Source organism: Dermacentor variabilis, chromosome 2 (assembly GCF_050947875.1).
Source record: "Dermacentor variabilis isolate Ectoservices chromosome 2, ASM5094787v1, whole genome shotgun sequence".
NCBI classification, from domain to species: Eukaryota; Metazoa; Arthropoda; class Arachnida; order Ixodida; family Ixodidae; genus Dermacentor; species Dermacentor variabilis.
In genome coordinates this window covers 55,359,172-55,378,511 of record NC_134569.1, presented here as the reverse complement: position 1 = coordinate 55,378,511, position 19,340 = coordinate 55,359,172, and the positions used below count along the sequence as shown (strand labels likewise).

The 19,340-nt window shown below is 41.5% G+C and overlaps 1 protein-coding gene across 3 annotated transcripts; it reads left to right on the top strand.

Annotated features, from left to right (window-relative positions):
* The first annotated feature begins 20 nt into the window (after positions 1-20).
* On the top strand, positions 21-18,714 carry LOC142571907 (angiogenic factor with G patch and FHA domains 1). Of its 3 annotated transcripts, XM_075680608.1 has the most exons (10): positions 21-610; positions 1,978-2,097; positions 2,332-2,460; positions 8,064-8,348; positions 9,060-9,161; positions 11,143-11,361; positions 11,742-11,772; positions 12,574-12,695; positions 13,233-13,332; positions 18,330-18,469. In XM_075680608.1, exons 1-9 carry the CDS (start codon positions 239-241, stop codon positions 13,326-13,328), a joined length of 1,476 nt encoding a protein of 491 aa, XP_075536723.1. In that variant the 5' UTR covers positions 21-238; the 3' UTR covers positions 13,329-13,332; positions 18,330-18,469. The 3 variants fall into 3 exon arrangements, with proteins under 3 accessions (XP_075536723.1, XP_075536724.1, XP_075536722.1); XM_075680607.1 differs by lacking the exon at positions 11,742-11,772 and having other exon boundaries at positions 24-610; positions 18,330-18,714; XM_075680609.1 differs by lacking the exons at positions 8,064-8,348; positions 11,742-11,772 and having other exon boundaries at positions 23-610; positions 18,330-18,714.
* The last annotated feature ends 626 nt before the right edge of the window (positions 18,715-19,340 follow it).

Genomic DNA, 19,340 nt, shown 5'->3' with positions numbered 1-19,340 from the left:
TTCGTGCCACCACAGCCACTAGGGTCACTAGCGTTTCTCGGCTGCGCAATGTGTCATTTGCGCGTGTTTTAAGCAAATTTCTTGGTGGTTTTCCGCGTGGGATTACTCTGCATGCTGTAATCACCTCATTATTAGCTGTGACGCTGCATTTTTTTTGCTCGAGCTAGTCTACCCGCACGTTATATAATTTCCTGACGAAACTCGCTGCGTCGGCACGAAGTGGACTGGGAGCGTAGAAATGGGCCAGACAGAGTGCGTCGACCATTTCTTGGAGAAAATAAGCAACCTAGAACGTCAGCTGTCCATCAAAGAGCACATAACTAGGCTAGAAGGACACATGTCGCTGGTCAAGGACTTGCACGACAGTGCTACCCGCATCGAAACTGATGTGCGATGGGTACTGGGGCAGCTTGCTATTATGCTCAGTGACGTAAAAGTAAGTGCTGGGCAAGAGGACGCAAAGGACGCTGTGTTGCTCGACCTGGCGTTGTTGGCCAAGGATGGTACCGGCGACCGCTGCTGCCCGTGCCAGTGCCATGCAAAGAAGGAACCGGTAGCATCAAATAGTGGTGATGGCACCCAAGACTGGAAACCACCAGAGGGTTCAAATGTGAGAGCCATACACTAGTTAACTTGACTGGCTTTCTGGAAAACTTGAGTTTATTTGTATGTTGTGTAATACATTGTTGAACGGACAATGGTTGTAAATATACGCACCTAGGCCGACAGAAGATTGGCGGCATTTGCTACACCCGGCGACTGTGCTACCGCTACAATCAGAACTGTTTAAGATAAACTGTAGCAGAGAACCCCTCTTTCACAGCCCTACGGGGAATGCCAGATAGGGTACACTTTCACGGTGGAAAACTCTTTTCTACAATACGATGAACAACACACATCGTCGTTGCTAAAATGCCACAGCAACGTGCACTAATGTTGCAGCAGGAGGTCCAACCATGTAAAGCCACACTGATTGATAAGTTTGTTGAGTATGCAGATGGTAAAGGAGAGTGCCAGAGTGAGCTCGGCTTTGATAAAATGTCTTGTGCTGAATTCATGTACAGACTAGTTGCATCAAAACACTGGTATTTGCCAGTGGATGGCTATATCATTAGAAAAACCCACGCAAGATTTATGCTTGAATAGAGCTTAGTTGGGCAATTTTATGCATTGCAAACATACATCAAGTTTGAAGTTAAAGATTACAGTACGAAGACTCAGAGGTGCATATCGGTTGGCGCTCTTCTTGTAACTCTGTGACATTAGATTGTTATGTGATCATTTAGTGCTAAACTTAATGTACAGTTGCATGCAATGTGAACTGCAACACCGGTCCCATGGCCGAAGGGACTCCAAGACTGCACAGCAGCTCTGACGAACGAAGCATTGGTGTAATAAATACCAGTAATTACAACCGTGTCTAGGTCTGCAATCTTTCATATGTCAGTGCAGCCGTGCAGTATTGGAAAGCCTTTGACCACAGGGCAGCTCATATTGTGTGCAACTGTACTTCAAGACTTGCAGCTAAGCATGAATGGTGCAACTACTTGAACATCCTACATACACCTTAATTATTAAGTCGTCAAATCACTTGTGCAAGCAGTTAGACATAGCCTCACCTTATGTTTATCTCATGCACTCACTGACTTTGCTCATGATGAATTTCTGGTTACTAGGCTTAAAAATTTTCAGTCCTGCAGGGAGCTAATAGGAAATGATTGATATAACTGCCAACGTAAAATGCTACTTGTGCAAACCACCAAAGTAAATAAATGTGGGAACAACACTTTTGAAATTAGGTGGTTACATAAGGCAAGGCCTTCTAAATCACTATCTCCACAATAATACAAAACTGTAGAGAAAGCATCCTTTTTAAAAAAAAAACATGCGCTTTACAATTGGCACCATTATTCCACTTTAACCTAACACCATTCTATGCTAATGCAGGTATGTTACTGTGTTTCTATTAATGCGCAGGTCACAGTAGCAGATTTGGTGAAGGCGGCGGCACAGGAAGCTGTTGACTCTACCGATTATGTTTTCAATGAAGAGTATCAGATGTACTACAGTGTCTCAACAGGTTGCTACTATGACCCAGTAAGTCTTCTGACAGGACCTACTGCATAATAATGCTATACTTATAATAGATTGCTTATCAACACATATTTAAAAGTGTTGATTTGTGCACAAAGCCTGTCGGTATAGTGTGTATAATGCGGTATAGTTGGCATATAGTACAAAAATATGAGTGTAGTGCAGGACACATGTCTTCTGTTTTACCCATACCTTCTAAAACTTTGAAGTTAATTTGTTTCTTTTTTTTCTCCTCAGTCAACACAGCTTCTTTATGAGCCAACTTCAGGTACCTACTACCGCTACAATGCAGAGGCAGGAAGCTACGAAGTGCATTCTCAAGTACAGCCCAGCAAAGCACGCAAAGTTCGCAAGCCAAAACGCAAGGTTGGTTGCTTTTACTCCATATGTATCGTGCTTGGGTTAGGGACCAGAGGCACTGTGCTCACCAGTAATGCATTTTCATCTTTTACCATCAGGTGCATGGTTGCTGGCTGCTGAATTTGGATTCTTCATTAAATTCTGCGTTTGATAGTGACCGACATTTTCTACTTTGGTAAAACAGCTTCTACTATGAATACTGTGCAGGCAAGCACTAGAAGACTAGGACTATATGTAAAGTACACGTAAAGACGCATACAGGGTTGCACTAGCAACTGAAGGTTAATGCATTTCACATGTTCACGTAGGTACGTTATCAGAAAGAAAGATGAAAATTATTGTCTTACTGCTGCATTCAGGAAGCATGTTTCTTCATAAAAAGCAAATGTACTTACACTCATGGGATCCTTATTGATTATGGCTTTTGTTTCTGTAATTTATTGTGTACATTTACATTTGTGGGAGCTGATTATGTTTCACTTCGAGAAAAAAACATAATATATCCACAGTCATTGCAATATACTGATATGTGCCCATCTTTGTAACACTTTTTGCTTTCGCTCTCTTAGCTGGTGTTTTGTACAGTGGCCTCTTTGTTCTATGTATTTACGGCCACATGACAATGGCACACCATAAATCACTCCTTCCACACAAAGAATGGACGAGCTCTGAATGGCTTCTGGCATCATTTCAGCATTTCTCAGTTAGGATCAGTGAGTAAACAAACAGGGTCTAGGTCTTCTGGTGCTGAGAAAACAAACTTTACACTGACCTAACTGCCCACTTTTTTAATGCAATTATCATTCTTAGGATACTTCACCTACTTTTTCATATCTGTGCTGGTACCCAATCATTTTCCTTTCACGTCAACTTAGGTTACTGGGTACATGCACTCCTGGTTATGTGCCACATTAACATTTTTAGGATCCTTCACACACACATCACAAGCGGCCGTAGCCTAAAGAGATGTTTATAGTGCTACAAGTGCTACTGTGCTGTGTGGTGATGGTATACGGTGACAGTATTTGACTGTGATTGTATGTCTATGCTCCCTTTCTTTCTTTATCTCCACTTTGCTATCACTTTACCTCCCCTCTCTCCCCAGCAGAGGGTAGCAAACCGGATCTACCCATCTGATTAACCTCCGCCTTTCCCCCTTTCTTCTGTCTCTCTCTTCACACACATCCCAGTATCTGTGCCGGCATCTAACCGTTTTCCTTTCACATTAACTTGGGTCACTGGGTATGTGCCACTGGGAAAAGGTCATTCTTCAGCAACAAAAGAAAGAAAATCCCTTAAAGTTTCTTGAGTTCTGGGAGGCATCAAACCCGTGTCGTACACAGTAGACTTCTGTTAATTCAACTCCAGTTAATTCGATCCCAACCAAAGGTCCTGGCTGGCACTTATGCATTTCTATGGGCCTGAAATTTTGTTGCTTCAAGCATAAGATTGGCCTTCACTGGATAATTCGAACTTGATGAGTCGGCATGCACGAGCGTTACCCTTATGGTGATCCTAATAGCAACCCCTTTAGTGGCATCATGCCTCGGCAGAGCGGAGGGGAGTGTGAATGCATTGAACACTAGTCATTTAATGGAGACTTAATGTAGGAGATTTAACATCTGTTCGACATTATTTTTCTACTTTGGACACATAGAAAGCAGGCGCGCATTTGATTTAGAGGCACCCGTGGCAGTGGCTTAGCGGTTATAGTGTTACGCTGCTAAGCATGGAAGTCACGGGATCAAATCCTGGCCATGGCGGCCACATTTTGATGGGGGCAAGATGCAAAAACGCTCGTTTTCCGTGCGTTGGGAGCACACGTAAAAGATCCCACATGGTGGTCAAAATCAATCCGGAGTCTTCCATTACATGTGGTTTTGGCATGTAAAACCACAGAATTCATTCATTCGATTTGGGGGTGTGTTATGATTGAGCAAGTACTGCCAAATTAATGAGTGGTGTGTTTTGTCTTTCTTTCTGCATCTTGTTTAATTTGACCCACCAGATAATCCAATCAGTTTTGTCAGCCACATCAGAGTCGAATCAACGCAAGTTTACTGTATATTCAGAGACTTGCCATGTGCAGAATTCCACAGGGAAGTGTGTGAGAGGAGCCCGGCTGCAGTAAATGCCTCAACCATGATGCGTTTTGGAGGTAGCAATAAGGTGTGTTGCTACATTGCTTCAATGCTAATCACATTAACATCAACAGTCATCCTGAGATAGTTTCTTCTGGGATTTTTTTTTTTCAGTCTCTGTGAAACCTTGTGCACATACAGAATGACCACTAGCATCAGCTATTTCCTTGATGCGCTTGTGTAGTTGCTGTCTGGGTTTCATACTTTTTTCAACATTTTACTTATGACACAAAAGATTACAGACAAATGCAGAAGTAACATAGCCAAGGTGTAAGTTTGAAAAGGAGGTGGAAGAAGAAGCTTGCTTAATAATGTAGCTATAATCCGGTAGGGTCACTATGTCCACATGCAGACTTTACAATTTAAGTTGGTATAATAATAAAGTGAATGAAAGCACAAGAAACAATATAGTAATTTGTGTATCCTTTAGTTGCCTATTTTGTGCCTTGTATTTTTCTGGACTGCAATAGTTAAATCAGTAGTGACATGTGCAATCACTGTTAGCATGAATGGCACACAGATATATGAGCACGAACAAATTATGAAAGAGTTAGCAGCAATTACTACGTGGTTCTCTCATAACCTGCTAACACTAAATATTGACCTAGCAAGATATATTACTTTCATTCCAGGAGAACAAGTCTTGGTTATAGTTTGCTGAGCTTGCACGTTACTAACAACCCCATAGAATGTGTTTTCACATTTACTTGGGTGTTGTAATGAGAAATTACGCTGCAGAAAATAGGTTAAAAATGTATGTAATGCATGTTTGACACTTACTTAAGTGAGAAGTTACTTTTAATATAACTACGTCATTTCTTGTATATTTTTAAACTTCATCCCCGCTTAAGTTATCGTAGTGAAAAATGGGACTTTATTTACATACATAATGTTCCTAACACTGGTAATGCAATTAGAAAATTTCACTATTGAGAATTATAGTAAACCCTCATTACTCGAACTCGGGTATCTCAAAATATTGGTCAAGTCTATATTTTCTTCCTGGCTCGGTGTCGGTTTCATGTATTTTTCACCTCTTGAAATTCTCTTGCACCATACTCTGGATATCTAGAAATCTCGACTGCAAAAATGGCGGGAAAAGGTCATTGCCCAAAAGTCTCCATACTTTGTGCGAAGCTGCAATATTGTCAAAGAGAGACAGGACCACAACTTTGTAGCGAATTCCACTTCTTTCTATGCCACTCTTATCATCTACTGATCGTGGATGACTGCGATCGCATTGATAATGCGGGCAGAGTGCTGCTCTGACCCCTGACAAAGCATGATGAGCGCGAGAATGTACCTGTGACCACCGCAACATGCATGCTTACGTATGCGCAGAGGGTCGTCAACTTACTTATTCACCATGCTCTGCATTTCTATGTTTGTGTATTCGCACTCTACGCCAGCTGCATTGAATGTTTGGCATGTTCTTGGCATTTTCTCAAGTAACAAGTTCAGGGCTGTGATTCTGTAGCGATGGCTTTCCTAATGCCATTTCTTATCACACTTCTTCAGTAGTCTTAGCAATGCTCCGTCAGCATTATTAATGGGGTAAGGCAGCTGAAAATGGTGGATGAAAGAGTGACATATAATCGAGTGGAAGGCATGGCTACAAAATTGTGATCCTGTGGCAGTATTCTCGGTTAATTACAGTTTTGTGATACGAGCACTTTTATGATATTTTGCATCGCTATAGGCTTTGGACATGTAGGTGCCTATGTGCAACAGCGTTTGCTTGGCTCTGTGCAAAGATCGCTGCTGCCTGTAGATGCCCGTGTCGGGTATCACACAATATCTCGCAAAAGTGATCTACCGAAAATACCTCTCATGATATAGTAAGCTTTTGCGAGAAATTTAGCGCTACTGGCGCCTATTTTGAAAGGGTCTGTGTGATCTATATTTGGCCAAAGGCTTATATTTTCATGAATTCGCTAATGTAGAAACTCCGCTTATCTCATAATTTTTCCCAGCTCATAATTTTTCCCAGATTTTTATTCTGCTCGTTGTCCAAGCACTGCATTGTCTGCACGTGCTTGAATATTATTGTTCATGTTTCAGCAGAATTATGCATCAGTCTTTCGGTAAATAGTATAGTCAACACCAACTTTCCATTACCCTTAAGTTCGTTTTCTTTACTAACGCATAGCACAAGACACACAGCCAGTAGCAACATTAATCTCCCCACCTGTAAAAACACATATGACAAAAGATTAATTAAATCCAATGGCGCTAAAATTGGGAACTCCATTCCACTCGAAATGAAACTTGCATGTATTAATTTAAAATTTTCATGTAAATTTGATTTCTAAAGTCTTGTAGTAATTAAACTAGTAATGTGAATACTATGAAGTTTGATATCTTTGTGTCCTATCTGTATCATGTTACTAAATGCTTTCAACAGAGATCATTTGTAATATTGAATGCATATGCACTTTGTAGTTTCTTCTGTATGTTGTTCATAGTGTTATTGGGTATTGCAATTCAGTTAGTAAGTACACCTATTTTATGATTCCTGCTGCAATCTGTGTTCTTGTGATTATGAAGTCACAAAGCATAATTTTTATGATCACTTATAAGTTACCTATTTATTACATTTCTGTTCATTCACATGGCTTGATGACCATGTTGTGTGTTCAAGTTAACCGATAATTAGCCATATAGGCTTACTGTCTAAATATTTACGTATTCTTTTTTTTAATATAATAAACTCCCATTTTATTTGATAAAATGGCATCGGGCACCAATGCCAGTTGTCACCCAATTTGCACTTACCAACCTGACCTTGCTCGTATTCTTACAGCATGATTAAACATATGTAAATTTGTGCGAGTGTAATCCTGCATTATTTATTGAAAGGTGTACTTATTTCATGCTTGCACGTTTCTGGTAGAGAATGTTTTGCCACTTCTCAAACACTATGCATGCAAAATGCTGTAAAGACATAGTTAAAAAAAAAAAAGACATACTGAAGTGTAGTATAGGCTGAACAGAAAGTAAACAAAACATGCTGCTTTCACGTGCACATTGTGCGTGCCAATCCACTCCAGAAACATGGCTCCTGAATAGACCAAGTATGCATGACGATGCGCTTAGGGCTTATAATTGTGTGTGCATGATTTTCTTTCTTCTTTTTTTCTTCTTCTTTCTTTTAATACTAATTGCACAGTATAGTGAGATGATTTTGCAGTTGTTGTGAGGGTGGACAGCATGAAATTGATGTGAATAAACACATAAAAGAACAATGCAAGGATTACTCTGCCAATACAGGTAGGCATGCAGCACAGTTAAAATTATCAAAGGATTTGTTCCTTAATGTGATATCTGCCGAATATTATCCTGAGAATTGAACAATTTCATTTTTGCACAATCATATTTGATCACAAGGACAATAGAACCAAGCGTACAAAAGAACAGCAAGCAAGTCGTTATGGTAGGCCACTGTAGAATACCTACTGCTTCCAACAGCGCAAGAAGCTCGAGCCGAGAGACGAGTCCGCTGAGGAGCAGTCTGTGGAAGAAGGGGAGGTGGAAGACAGCTGCACCGACGAGAGTGCCAGTGCAACCGACGAGAGCAGCAGCGCAGATGAAGAAGATCCTGCCAGCCAGCAGCCTCCGTGCATTCGTCTTGTACTAAAGGAGCCACAAGACTTGGTGCAGCATAGGCTGTACTTGGTGACACTTCCAGGCGCCACTTTGGGAACCCACGCTGATCACGCACTCTGTCTTCCCAATGTGGACAGCGTAGATGAGGCATGAATACCTGTTGTTTGAGATATTCTCAGGATTTCCTTGTTTTTGCCTGGCCACACTAGTTGTCTGCAGCAAGTACCATGATGCTGTTTATAACGGTGGGGGCACCAGTTTGGTACGTCGTAATGGAAGAACCCCAGCCGATTTATTTCCTGTTTATAGATGAAGCCGCCAGTGGAAGGCTTCTCTTCTCATCAGTTGCATCAAAAAAGCAACAAAGCATAGCAAGGAATAAAGTTACTTTACTTTGGTTAACAATGGTACATGGTTCTTCAGTTATCAGTGTATTTGCTCTGTAAATTCTCTTTTTTCCTTTCTTTCTCCTTCTTTTCAATGTTTTGTTTTTTCAATAAAGAATTTTTTAAAAATGCAGTGATTTTTGAATAAACTAATGAACACAAATTCAGAAGCCATCATGTGTCAGCATTATATCTTTCTGAATAGGTTTGCGTGCTTTAAACCTGGCTAGCTTATATGTACATCTTCAGAGCCAAAAGAAATATTTTAGCCTGAAAAGTATGCTAAACTACAATATGCGAGGGCTAGGAAAGGATGTCTTGCTGTAGACATTTCATTTCGCTTTGCCACTATCCTCTTGTAATGTGTGCAATATGCTCTCCATGGTCACCTAGTGCCCATTTTCTTCACACACTTGTCGCAAGACATCTACTGCATATGGTACTAGCCTAAAACAGTCATTTTGTATTCCAGACTCATGCAGAGCTACGCTATTCTGAAGATCAGGGGGGTTACCTGCTCAAGGATCTACAGAGCCAGGCTGGAACTTCATTGAATGGCGTTCCATTAGAGCAGGTTTGTTTAGAGCAAGTTTGCTAGAGAGGACTGATAGTATAATTTGTTTTGCATAGTGTAGAAACAGTGCCAAACATGAAGCGTTAAGAAAAATGTTGCAGTTTTGCCCGAAAGAAGCATCGATTGCGACGGCAAATTAGTACACAGCTATATGAAGAAAGCATAATGGTTTTATCAGTTGTACAAACTCATTAACATTCACTTACTAATTAAATTAACAAGCATGGTGTCACGTGCGCACAAGCAAAGAGAAACACATCTCACTCTGTGAGTGCGAACACTCGCTGTCAAAACGCTGACTTGAGGAAGAGCGGCAGCAGCAGCAAGTGGAATGACATTCGTGGTGCTTGTCACTTCAACGTGAACTAAGCGGTGAGAACACAGCACATGGGAAGCTATGAGCCCTCGGCGAACCTAGACTACTCATCGCAGATCGCTTTCAAAATAGGGCTCGTGTGGCTCCGCTCAGCCAGGTGATACACAGCCGCCACTGGAGTAGAAAATGTTGCCTAAATGCATGTTTAGCTGAACACCGTAGTAGGGTTAAATGGACTGCACTGAGACAATTTGGGCTGTATTGCCGTCGCTGTTGAACAGTATGTCAACTTGTAAATTGTGGAGCACTGTAAGAATGTGTTGTCACAAAGAAGCAGTTGATTTTGTAAGCGTGGGGTATTCTTGAGTTGAAGAATGCTTGCGTAAGGAAGACGTGTGTAAATTAGCTGATAAGTAAAGGGTGTGAGCACAAGTAGCTGTTCTTTGTTTCATTAGCTACATTGCAGGTGCTACATATTTCATTCAGCTGCATAAGTGCCCAGTTTTAAATCAATGTACTGTCTTTCATCTTTACTTTATGCGGCATGTATGGTGCTGTTTCTAAATTATTGTCCTTTCGCAGTTGTAGTGTGCTGCCAATGCCACTTTTGTGGTCTTACAGAACTTGTTTCCAGAGCAATAGCTCTGTTAGGGTTGTACACAATGTGCAATTCGCAAGTAGGTTTGGGGAAAGGGGCAAAACACTAAGAGCAAAGCTTTTGACTCGTGAGCGTGTGCAGGTCATAGTTGGTATAGTCCTTACAAGTAGACTGCTCTGCAAGCTAAATTTACTAGGGTTCTTCTTATTCGTATCTGCGACTTGAAGAACTTTGTTTAGTTGATGGACCTTCTAATGCAGCCTAAAGCTTTCTTTGCCATCTGTGCCATGCGTTACTACCTCTGGAATGGCATAGTTTTGTAGCTGATGCCGAATTCAAGGTTCAGCATTTTTTTTTAACAAATTAAATATTTTCCTATCCCCCTAATTTATCGACACTTATTCTAATTAGCAGAGCAATTGTACTAAGGAGGAATAGTCTTTGTATGCCTTAAAGCCCAACACATTTATGTTTGTGGTTCCACATATATACCTAGGGCTGGTCTCTCCAACGATAATCAGCATGAGGCACCTGTGCTGAGGCTCTTCACAGTTATGTGGCTGTCATCATTTGCAACTTTATCATGGCTGCACATAAATTTCCCACATTTGTTGAAGATGGCAAGGAGAGGGACTGACAAAGTGGGAAAAGAAGCACCTAATCACATGACAGTATACCTGTCTGGATTCCTCTTTTACTAGAAAGTGAAGCATTCAAAAGCTGGCTGGCCAAAAACACTTTTCAGGCGAGTGTTTCTCAGTGGTCCCTACAGCTTTCAGTAAGTTGTCTGCTTACAAATGAACTAATCTTGGGGTGTCATTTAACACATTGGTAATTACTTTATTCATTCAAAATACAATTAATAAGTTCCATGGAAAAATACTGATGACTAAGATACACACGACTGGCAGCAAGGCAAATCTGCTTCTCTTTGCTCATAGTTCCGAATTATTTCTTTAATAATGATGTTCCCTTTCATTTGAGGCAACCTTTCTAATGGTGTCATTACAGTGTCGTAAAGGAAAGCCATGCCATTGTAGTCACTGTGGCTGTCTCGGTTGTGGCAGGGCCAAGAATCACTGGTGCAACACATGGACAGACTGAAGCTGGGCTCAGTCCAGTTGGAAGCACACATCCACAGAGGCCACAACACGTGCACTCGCTGCGAGCCAGGGCTCATGGACTCTCCCTCAGAACAGCAGGAGTCACAGAGGGCCCCATCGCCCAGTTCCGAGGCCAAACGCCGAGCGCAGCTCAAGAAACTTAAGGCTAAATACGGTCTGAAGGTAATTTTCAGTCACTAATACCTGTTGGTCGCTGTGAGTAACTGATATTTGTGAATGGTATACCTGTTATTCACTGATACCTGTGGCACATTGTGCAGAGACTGCTTTCTTGCTCACTGCTTACCTGTACAGGTATTTATATTCGACTGAAGAGGCAATAAGCAAGGATAGAGTAACAAAAGCTTTGTCAGTAACAAATTATGTGCTTATAATCTCACAGTAATCATAATGGGTTATAATATAGAAAGAGTAAACAAAATGTTTTTGAATACCTGTGTCCAGCCTTTTTATGTCACATGCAGTGCTTTTCTGACTGACTTCTCTTTGCCTTTGTATATACTTTCTGTGGCTGCCATGGCTACCATGCTTCACTGCACTAGACTGCAGATTTGCTGGGCAAGCACTGCAAAGGTTAGGACAGATGTTGTCAACTGGTTCCTTCTAGCTAAGTTCCCTACAGATGCTATTTCATTGCTTGTATGTATGAAGTAGCTGAGAGCACAGCCAGCATGCTCAAGAGCCTTTGAAGCAGCATAAAGCAGTGGTCCCAACAAACTTATGCTTAAGACCTTTCCAGTCTTCCTTAATGCACTTGCAACTACAGTTGTTCCTGCAGCAAAATTTGCCTTCTAATAAATTTAGCAGCACTTGCTTGTGCAGCACTTTTGTGCATTGAACACCTATTTATATCCTGCGCCGTAGGTCATGTTCTGGCTTGTCGGTTGCTTGTGGTGCAGTAGAACTAGTGTACATGTTTTTACACTTTTAAACAGTGGACATTCACTGGTTGAATTATAATATCACTGCCTGCCTACCTTTTTTCTCTCTTTAAGCATGAGGAAATGAAGATTTCGCACCTACTGATTGGATATAAATTCAGAAAAGCTGTATTTTCATGCGCAGTAGTCTAAACTGAAATATTCCGAGAAGCTATGCTTTCAGTGGTTAGCAGTGTGCATATCTTTACATTTTTCTTGTGCATCTTAGCTGTTAGTTAATTTTGTTTTTGTTTTTTGACAGCAGAATAAAAGCTAATACTGTAGTCTGAAAATACAAAGGCAGCGCATTGCAATGGTTACTTTTCTAACAACCATAGAGTATTGCACTGGTAAGCAAGCAAGAAAAGGACAACATCATCACAATACAATTCTCTTGCTTCAAAAGTATGCAAGTGTAAGGTCAATGTTTGTTGCTTTTGATGCTGATGCGCAGGGCATGGAGTATGTTGTGAGAAGTCCACCAAGAGGTTATCAGGATCGTGCTCAAGAACGCAGAGAAACTCGTGGAAGCAACTTTCCTCACGAACGGGACTCGGAGCCAGCGAGTGTAGACAAGTGCGATCATTTATTTTCACTCTTTGCTCCTCTTTAAGCATGTGGGCCATTAACCTAGATGTCACACTGTTTCACTCATGCTCCTAGATAATAGTTCTTTTGGTTACTTGATATCTAGAAGAGAATTACACATCAACTACAATTGACTTCATGTGGCTGAACGTCTGATAAGACAGAATTTTATGGATGAGATTTTTCACTTAGAGGATGCCTAGAAGCTGGTTACACAAAGAGGAAACTGCAATAGAGTGCCTTTGAGTTAAGCTCCATTCTCTAATAAGCTGAGCAGTTAACGATCTTTACTCGGAATATTTCTGCTAAGCTATATCTCTGATAAGACAGATTTCCAGGTTCCCTTTGTCTTTGACTCAGAGGGAATCTACTGAGAAGTCACCTTGCCATTTACTTGGCCATTATTCTGGTGGAGCATGTGACAGTGTGCATTGGTTCCAAGGCTGCTTTGCAAAATATGTGCGTCATGTGCATTTACTACCATTTAAGCTCTGACTTGTGCTGTTAACACATACCTTTGTGCAGACCATTGCAACAAGACAACATAGGCTTCAAGCTGCTGCACAAAATGGGCTGGAAAGAAGGTGCTGGCTTAGGAAAAAATCAGCAGGGAGCCACTGAGCCTGTGAGTAGTGTGTCCTATGAAAACACTAAATCAGAGCATTAAGTTGAGCTATACCGATCAACTACATACCCAAAATACCAAATGCACGATTTTTGCCAAGAGCAGAGCCAACAGTTCGAAAGAATGAACAGAGCGTAAACACGTAGTCTGTGACGTCACTGGCACTACTGCAAGCTTGTGGAATATACAAGAAATGATGCAACTTCTTTCTGGCAAATATACCAAGGGGAACATATCTTGAAAAAGTAAACTGTTGTTGCTTCAAAGACTTGCCCCTCATGCAAATGCTTTGTCAGCTGCGGCCTTTTTCTATTTAGTGCCACCTTAAATGTACAGTAAAATGGATTTCAGTTTTCGATGTTCATTGCTGAACATGTATATTAAGTCAGTGCTGAAATGTGCTACTTGACTTCAGAGCTCTAATTTATTTTTAAAATGTGAAAAGGAAACAGATGGTAACCTTATTGGTACTTGCTTTGAAGCGCCTTGCAAAGAGTGAATAACGTGTGATTAGTTGATACCCTCATATTTTTCTAGCTTTGCCAAAATTCATTGCATAGTTATTTGAGGGGCTCCCATTTCACATTTGTATCCATGAAGCTTTAAAAAATTCGAAGTTGTGGCACGAGACTTCTTAAGAAGGATGCTGATCAGCGGCAATATGTGGAATTCGCCCTGGGTGCATTTGAGTACTTTCTTCTGTAGTACACAATTTGAACTTAAGATGGTGCCAGAAATATGCTCACCAGGAGGTGAATTGAAAACGTTGTAATGAGCCACAGCATAGTCTGACGTGCGTGGGAGCCAGCACATTTACGCACTAGAACAAAATAATTTTTGTGGGCTGGTATTTTGCTTGGAATCCGGAGATGACACTAACCTAAGACTCCAGATTCTCATGTGCACTTAAGAGAGACTTTCACATGCACTCATGAGAGACTTCATGAAAGAAGGCACCTTTTGCCAAGTCATTTGCATGTCTCTTTGTGTAACTCAATTTTAAAGGGACCCTGAAATGCTTTTGACGATTTTCTACAAACGTATTGAGTCGTTAGAGTAGGTCCTTCTGATCATTAATTGACACATCTAAGTGCTCCGCGTAAAGCGTGTAATTTATTATAAGGTTTTAAATATGCACATCGCTGCCGATCGCAGCGCACTGCTCGGCGGAATTTTAAGCCGCCCCTACCCATATGACCGAAATCACCCATACGACGTCAGTGGGGCGAGCTATCCGATTGGCTGACAAGGGCGCGTGATCGATAATTTTTCCAACTTTATGGTAAACAAATGATCTTCGTAATAGTTGGAATGTTAGTTAATTTGTTTTTATGAAAAGAAAGTAACATAAAGAGAATGCACAAAAATAATATTTCAGTACAGTTAAGCACTTCCGGCACACAGCATGTGTCGTCTGCTTGTGTTACAACGTACTCCATATTGAAGAGAGCTCCGCGTACAGAGTCGGTCTCAGTCTTTTCGCGAGCACTATGATTCGACTTTGTTGCCTTGTGGACTGCAAACGTAGCGGCTGGCAATATGTCAAGCTGCGACATCGTGTCCTCTCCTCTGTACGAGCGAACTGGCTGCTGTGCATTGGACTGCAGCTATCCGATCGACGCCAGGATTTTCGCGTTTGTGGCCGTCACTTTACACCGGAAGATTACTGACGCAATAGCGTTTCCCAAGTCCGGTATTAGGGAAAACGCAAGCGCAAGGGGACAGAGTCTGGCCGCTTGACTTTGCGGTAACGGGATGAGCCATGAGATGAGCAGAAGGGCAAATGCGAATGGTCTGCACGGTGCAGCCACCTGGTGGCACAGAGCTCAACCATACACAGTAGCAGCAACGAAGTGTATTCTTCTTTGCTGCTGGCGTGTATTTTTCGCAGGAGTGTAATCATGAACACATTGTTTTTATAAATGTTTAAAATGTTTTACACTTGGTTAGAGCAATATTAGCGCTTTGTTTGGCTGGTTAAGCGCTGCACCAACAAGTGTATGGACCGTGCAGACCAATCAGGCCACTCACGTACGTCTACACTAAAGTTCCTTCATCAGCTTGAGTTTATGCCTACAGTCATTTGCCGAAATGACCAGCTTGCCTGTGGTTACCGGAATACAAGACACGTTCGGCGCTACGACAGAATGCTCGCAACGCACGCTGCTTCGATAGCTCTCGCTTGGGGTCGACGGCCAAGCGGCTAGCGGAGCAGTCTCGCGCGGGCGGGGGCGGGCTCCAAAACAACCGGAAGTGGACGATGTGACGTCGCATCGTGACGCTGAACCAGTGAAGGCGGAGCTTAGCCCCACTCGCTCGGCGAACGAGTTGAGGAGGAAAAGCATAGCTAGGGAGGAGGGTAGCTTCTAATCGCTTGTAGCTCCATTAATACGTAACGCTTCACTTAAATTGTGGTGCGAATTTTCTACTTAAGCTGTACCCTACGCGTCTACAAAATTTGTCCGAACCGTTTCAGGGGCCCTTTAAGCAATGCTAGCTATGCCAGTATAGTGTGACTGGCTAAGCAGAAGGCATCACTTTGTGCTGCTTGCATGTACTGCAATTAACGTCACACAGACCCATTGTCACTTTGTAATTTATTACTCATTATCATGAGCACAAGAAATACAGTACAAATTTTTCAGCCATAGTTTTTCAAGAATTCTGCACTTAAATTAGTGCAAGAATTGTGAAACATGGCATGGCTGCTGTAGATGCAAATTTTATAGAGCATACAAACTGTCAAGCTGTTTATTGACAGGGTGCACAAGGAATGAGAGGTCGAACTTTGTGCGGCAATCAGAACCCTGCGAGCAGTCAGAACCGGCCCTGTGTGTAAAGCGCTGGTGACGTAACTGACTGACCGGCATTTCTTCTTCATTGTGTGTAATATGCTCGGGATATGCCTGACTAACTGGCGGTTCTTCTTTGTTACAAAACGAAGATATATATAAAATGAAATCTCATTTAGCGTTATTTCTAGGCTTTACTTATGCTTAATTTGATGCAAGCACTCATTTTGTTTTCAGTCACTATTCAACTTATGATGCCTTAATGAAGTCAGTAAAACTTGTTATGGGGTACTAATACCAGCGGGAGCACTATGTCAAGTAACTAGTACTTGTATATGACACCATGTCATGACTGAATGACTACAAAGGCAGTGAATTACATACTAACAAGCAAGCTGTAATATTCTCTGCCATTTGACCTGGCCCTGAGGATGGGGTTTATCTGTAGGAAAATTACATTCCTCAAGCAGACTTAAACAAGAACAAGGTGAAAGCAGGAGCCAAGATTTTAATTGGACTTGCCTTGAAGAAGGTCCACTTGTCGAAACGTTGGCTCCTGCTTTCACCTTGTTCTCGTTTTGCTCATTGTCTTGAATTTCCATCTCCCGCCTTCCCCGTGTTTTCTCAAGCAGACTTACTAACATATCTTGTTTGCATCCTCCCCTTGGTCATCACAAGTGTGATTTGTGGAGTATGGGTATGAAACTTTTGACTTGTCATTCATTCATTCATTCATTCACTATGACAACATTATGATAATACTGTACTATATAATACTATAATACTATAATTTACTTTGATAGTACTTGTTTGTACGAACCGGTTTAGCTTTCATTACCAAGGGGTGCGCGTGCATCATTATACATCGACTTGCTCTGTCTCTATGGTCCCTCAGCTGTTACAAGCGTGTGCAGCCAGAAGAAATGTGCATAGCACTCATCATTTGTTTTATAACCACATACCTAGCCTTACTGCAACACGACATCAATAAATTTTGCTTTGTGCCATGATGTCACAATCATCTCAATGATACGTCTGGCATTTTGAGACATACTGTAGTATCAAATTAATGTATAAGCATTTCTCAACCTTTGTACAGTAAAATCTGGTTACTACGAACACCACATTAACGAACGTTTCAGATTTACGATTTTTTTTTAAATCCCCACCAAAATGCCTATATTTTCAATGTAAAAAACTTTCAGTACTATGAATTTCAGATTACCGAATATTTCAGATTACCGAATATTTCAGAATAACGTACGCAATTTAATCCCCTAATCACCAAGATGCTTCGTTATTATGAAATTCCGTTGAAGTTGAAGCACCTCCTGAACAATATTCAACTGAAGCTGCCCACACAGTTAAACATCTGTCAAGGTGCAGAAATGCCTACAGGGTCGTGGTGGAATGTTAAAGAAAGCACAATCAGAAACTGCTGGCGAAAGGCAGGCCTTTTAAAGGCTTTACCTGCGCCACAAGACTGTGAGGACACAGAAGAGCTCAACCCAGAACTGTGGAATGAGCTTACCGAGAAGCGCCCCGTCGATGCCGCGGTGACCTTCAATGATTACATTGACAGCGACAGCTACGTCCACAGAGCTCACCAGCGAAGACATTGTGAATAAAGTGCATGAGCAAGAAGATTGCAGTAGTGTCGAAGACGATGCCGACACTGGATCAACACACGGAGAGGAAGAGACTGTTTCCAGCTCGGATGTTTTAGTTTTACTAGAAAAAAACGCGATCCTTCCTCGGGCACTGTAAAGATGTCCCCGATGACGTTCAGAGGAAGGTCAAGTATGTGGAGACGTTCATCCTGCAGCGCTTGCTGTCTACACGCCAAAAGATTACAGACTTCTGCTAGCAATAAATTGTAGTTAAACTGTGCCCAGTGTTCTCGTTTATTATTTACGTATGAGCACGCGCAGCTGCTGCAAAGGCATGTAATTTTTGTTGTTGTGTTACATTACTGACATGAAAATATTGGTTTTTCAGTACAATAATTCAAATTAACTAATTAAATTTGGCAGTCCCGCAAGGTTTGTTGTAACGACATTGTACTGTACTTCCTTAGTCTAATTGTTATCCTTTCGTGAAGTGTGTGGTAGAATTTGTACAGCTTTAAAAATAGGTCTCACTGCCCTTTTAAGCTTGAGAAAATGGAGGATGGGGTTTAACAGTTGCACAACTTCTGGATTGCAGGTCAAGGTGACCTCCAGAAACACTCGCAAAGGTTTGGGCCACAGTGGTCCCAAAGTGGAAGACCAGCGGAGCCACATTCTCAACAAGACACGGGAGCGGTATCAGGCTATCGCTGAAAAGGAAGCCACCACTGGGTTGAGTCCAAAACAAGAAAATACTTGACGCGCCTTATCAGCATGCGCTGCACCTGTTGTTGCTGCGAGCCTTTTAATTTTATTATATAATTTTCGGATGGAATTGGGGGGGCTCTTACATAATGTACACCCTTGCAGTTTTTACCAACATAGTATGAATTTAAAATTGGTTGAAAGTGACAGAGCTCACATGTACATGGTGATTGTGTACATAGTGCATGTGATGAAAATAAATGCTGTGGTGAAAGGCGCGCATGTGTGTGTTTCAGTTATGATAACGCCCGCACTCTTTTATCCATATTATAAAATTAGTAGGTGTGGAGGTGTCTTTCCCATCAGTCACCATTCATGCAATACTTAATACAGAAGCGCATCTGTCCTCAGTGCTTCTGGCTGCCAGTCTTGTGGTTTTTTTCATGCAAGTACCATACAAAACAGAACTGCTGCCATACATAAAAGAGCAAGAAGGCTCAGTTGGTTTACTGTGAATTTGTTAAGCTTGTAAAAGATATTGTTGCTTCCATGTCATGCTCGTATTAGGCTACTGATATTAGTCTGACACAATGCGCAGGGCATGTTATACTAGTATACTTGGATAAACATAAAATGCTTGTCATGTGGAATCATTTTCTTAATTACATTAATTGAGGTTGTATATCATTGTTACTTTAGCTACAGACAGTTCACTGTAGTAGATTTAAAATTATGAATGTTGGAGCAGTACCCTCAACTGTGATGCAGTTGTAGTGACTGTATAAGTTGCAACACAGCAATATGAAACATCTATTAGATTAATTACTCATCCTGCTGCAACAAGACTAAAGCAAAACAGCACATATGCAGCAAACATTGTGCACATTTGCTGTGCATATGCATA

What these genes read in the sequence shown, in the direction of transcription:
- LOC142571907 (XM_075680607.1), top strand. Translation starts at nt 239, where the DNA reads ATGGGCCAGACAGAGTGCGTCGACCATTTCTTGGAGAAAATAAGCAAC. An exon ending in ATGTGGACAGCGTAGATGAG is followed by an intron (nt 8,349 to 9,059) that starts GCATGAATACCT and finishes TTTGTATTCCAG; the next exon opens with ACTCATGCAGAGCTACGCTA. An exon ending in GAGCCAGCGAGTGTAGACAA is followed by an intron (nt 12,696 to 13,232) that starts GTGCGATCATTT and finishes ACCTTTGTGCAG; the next exon opens with ACCATTGCAACAAGACAACA.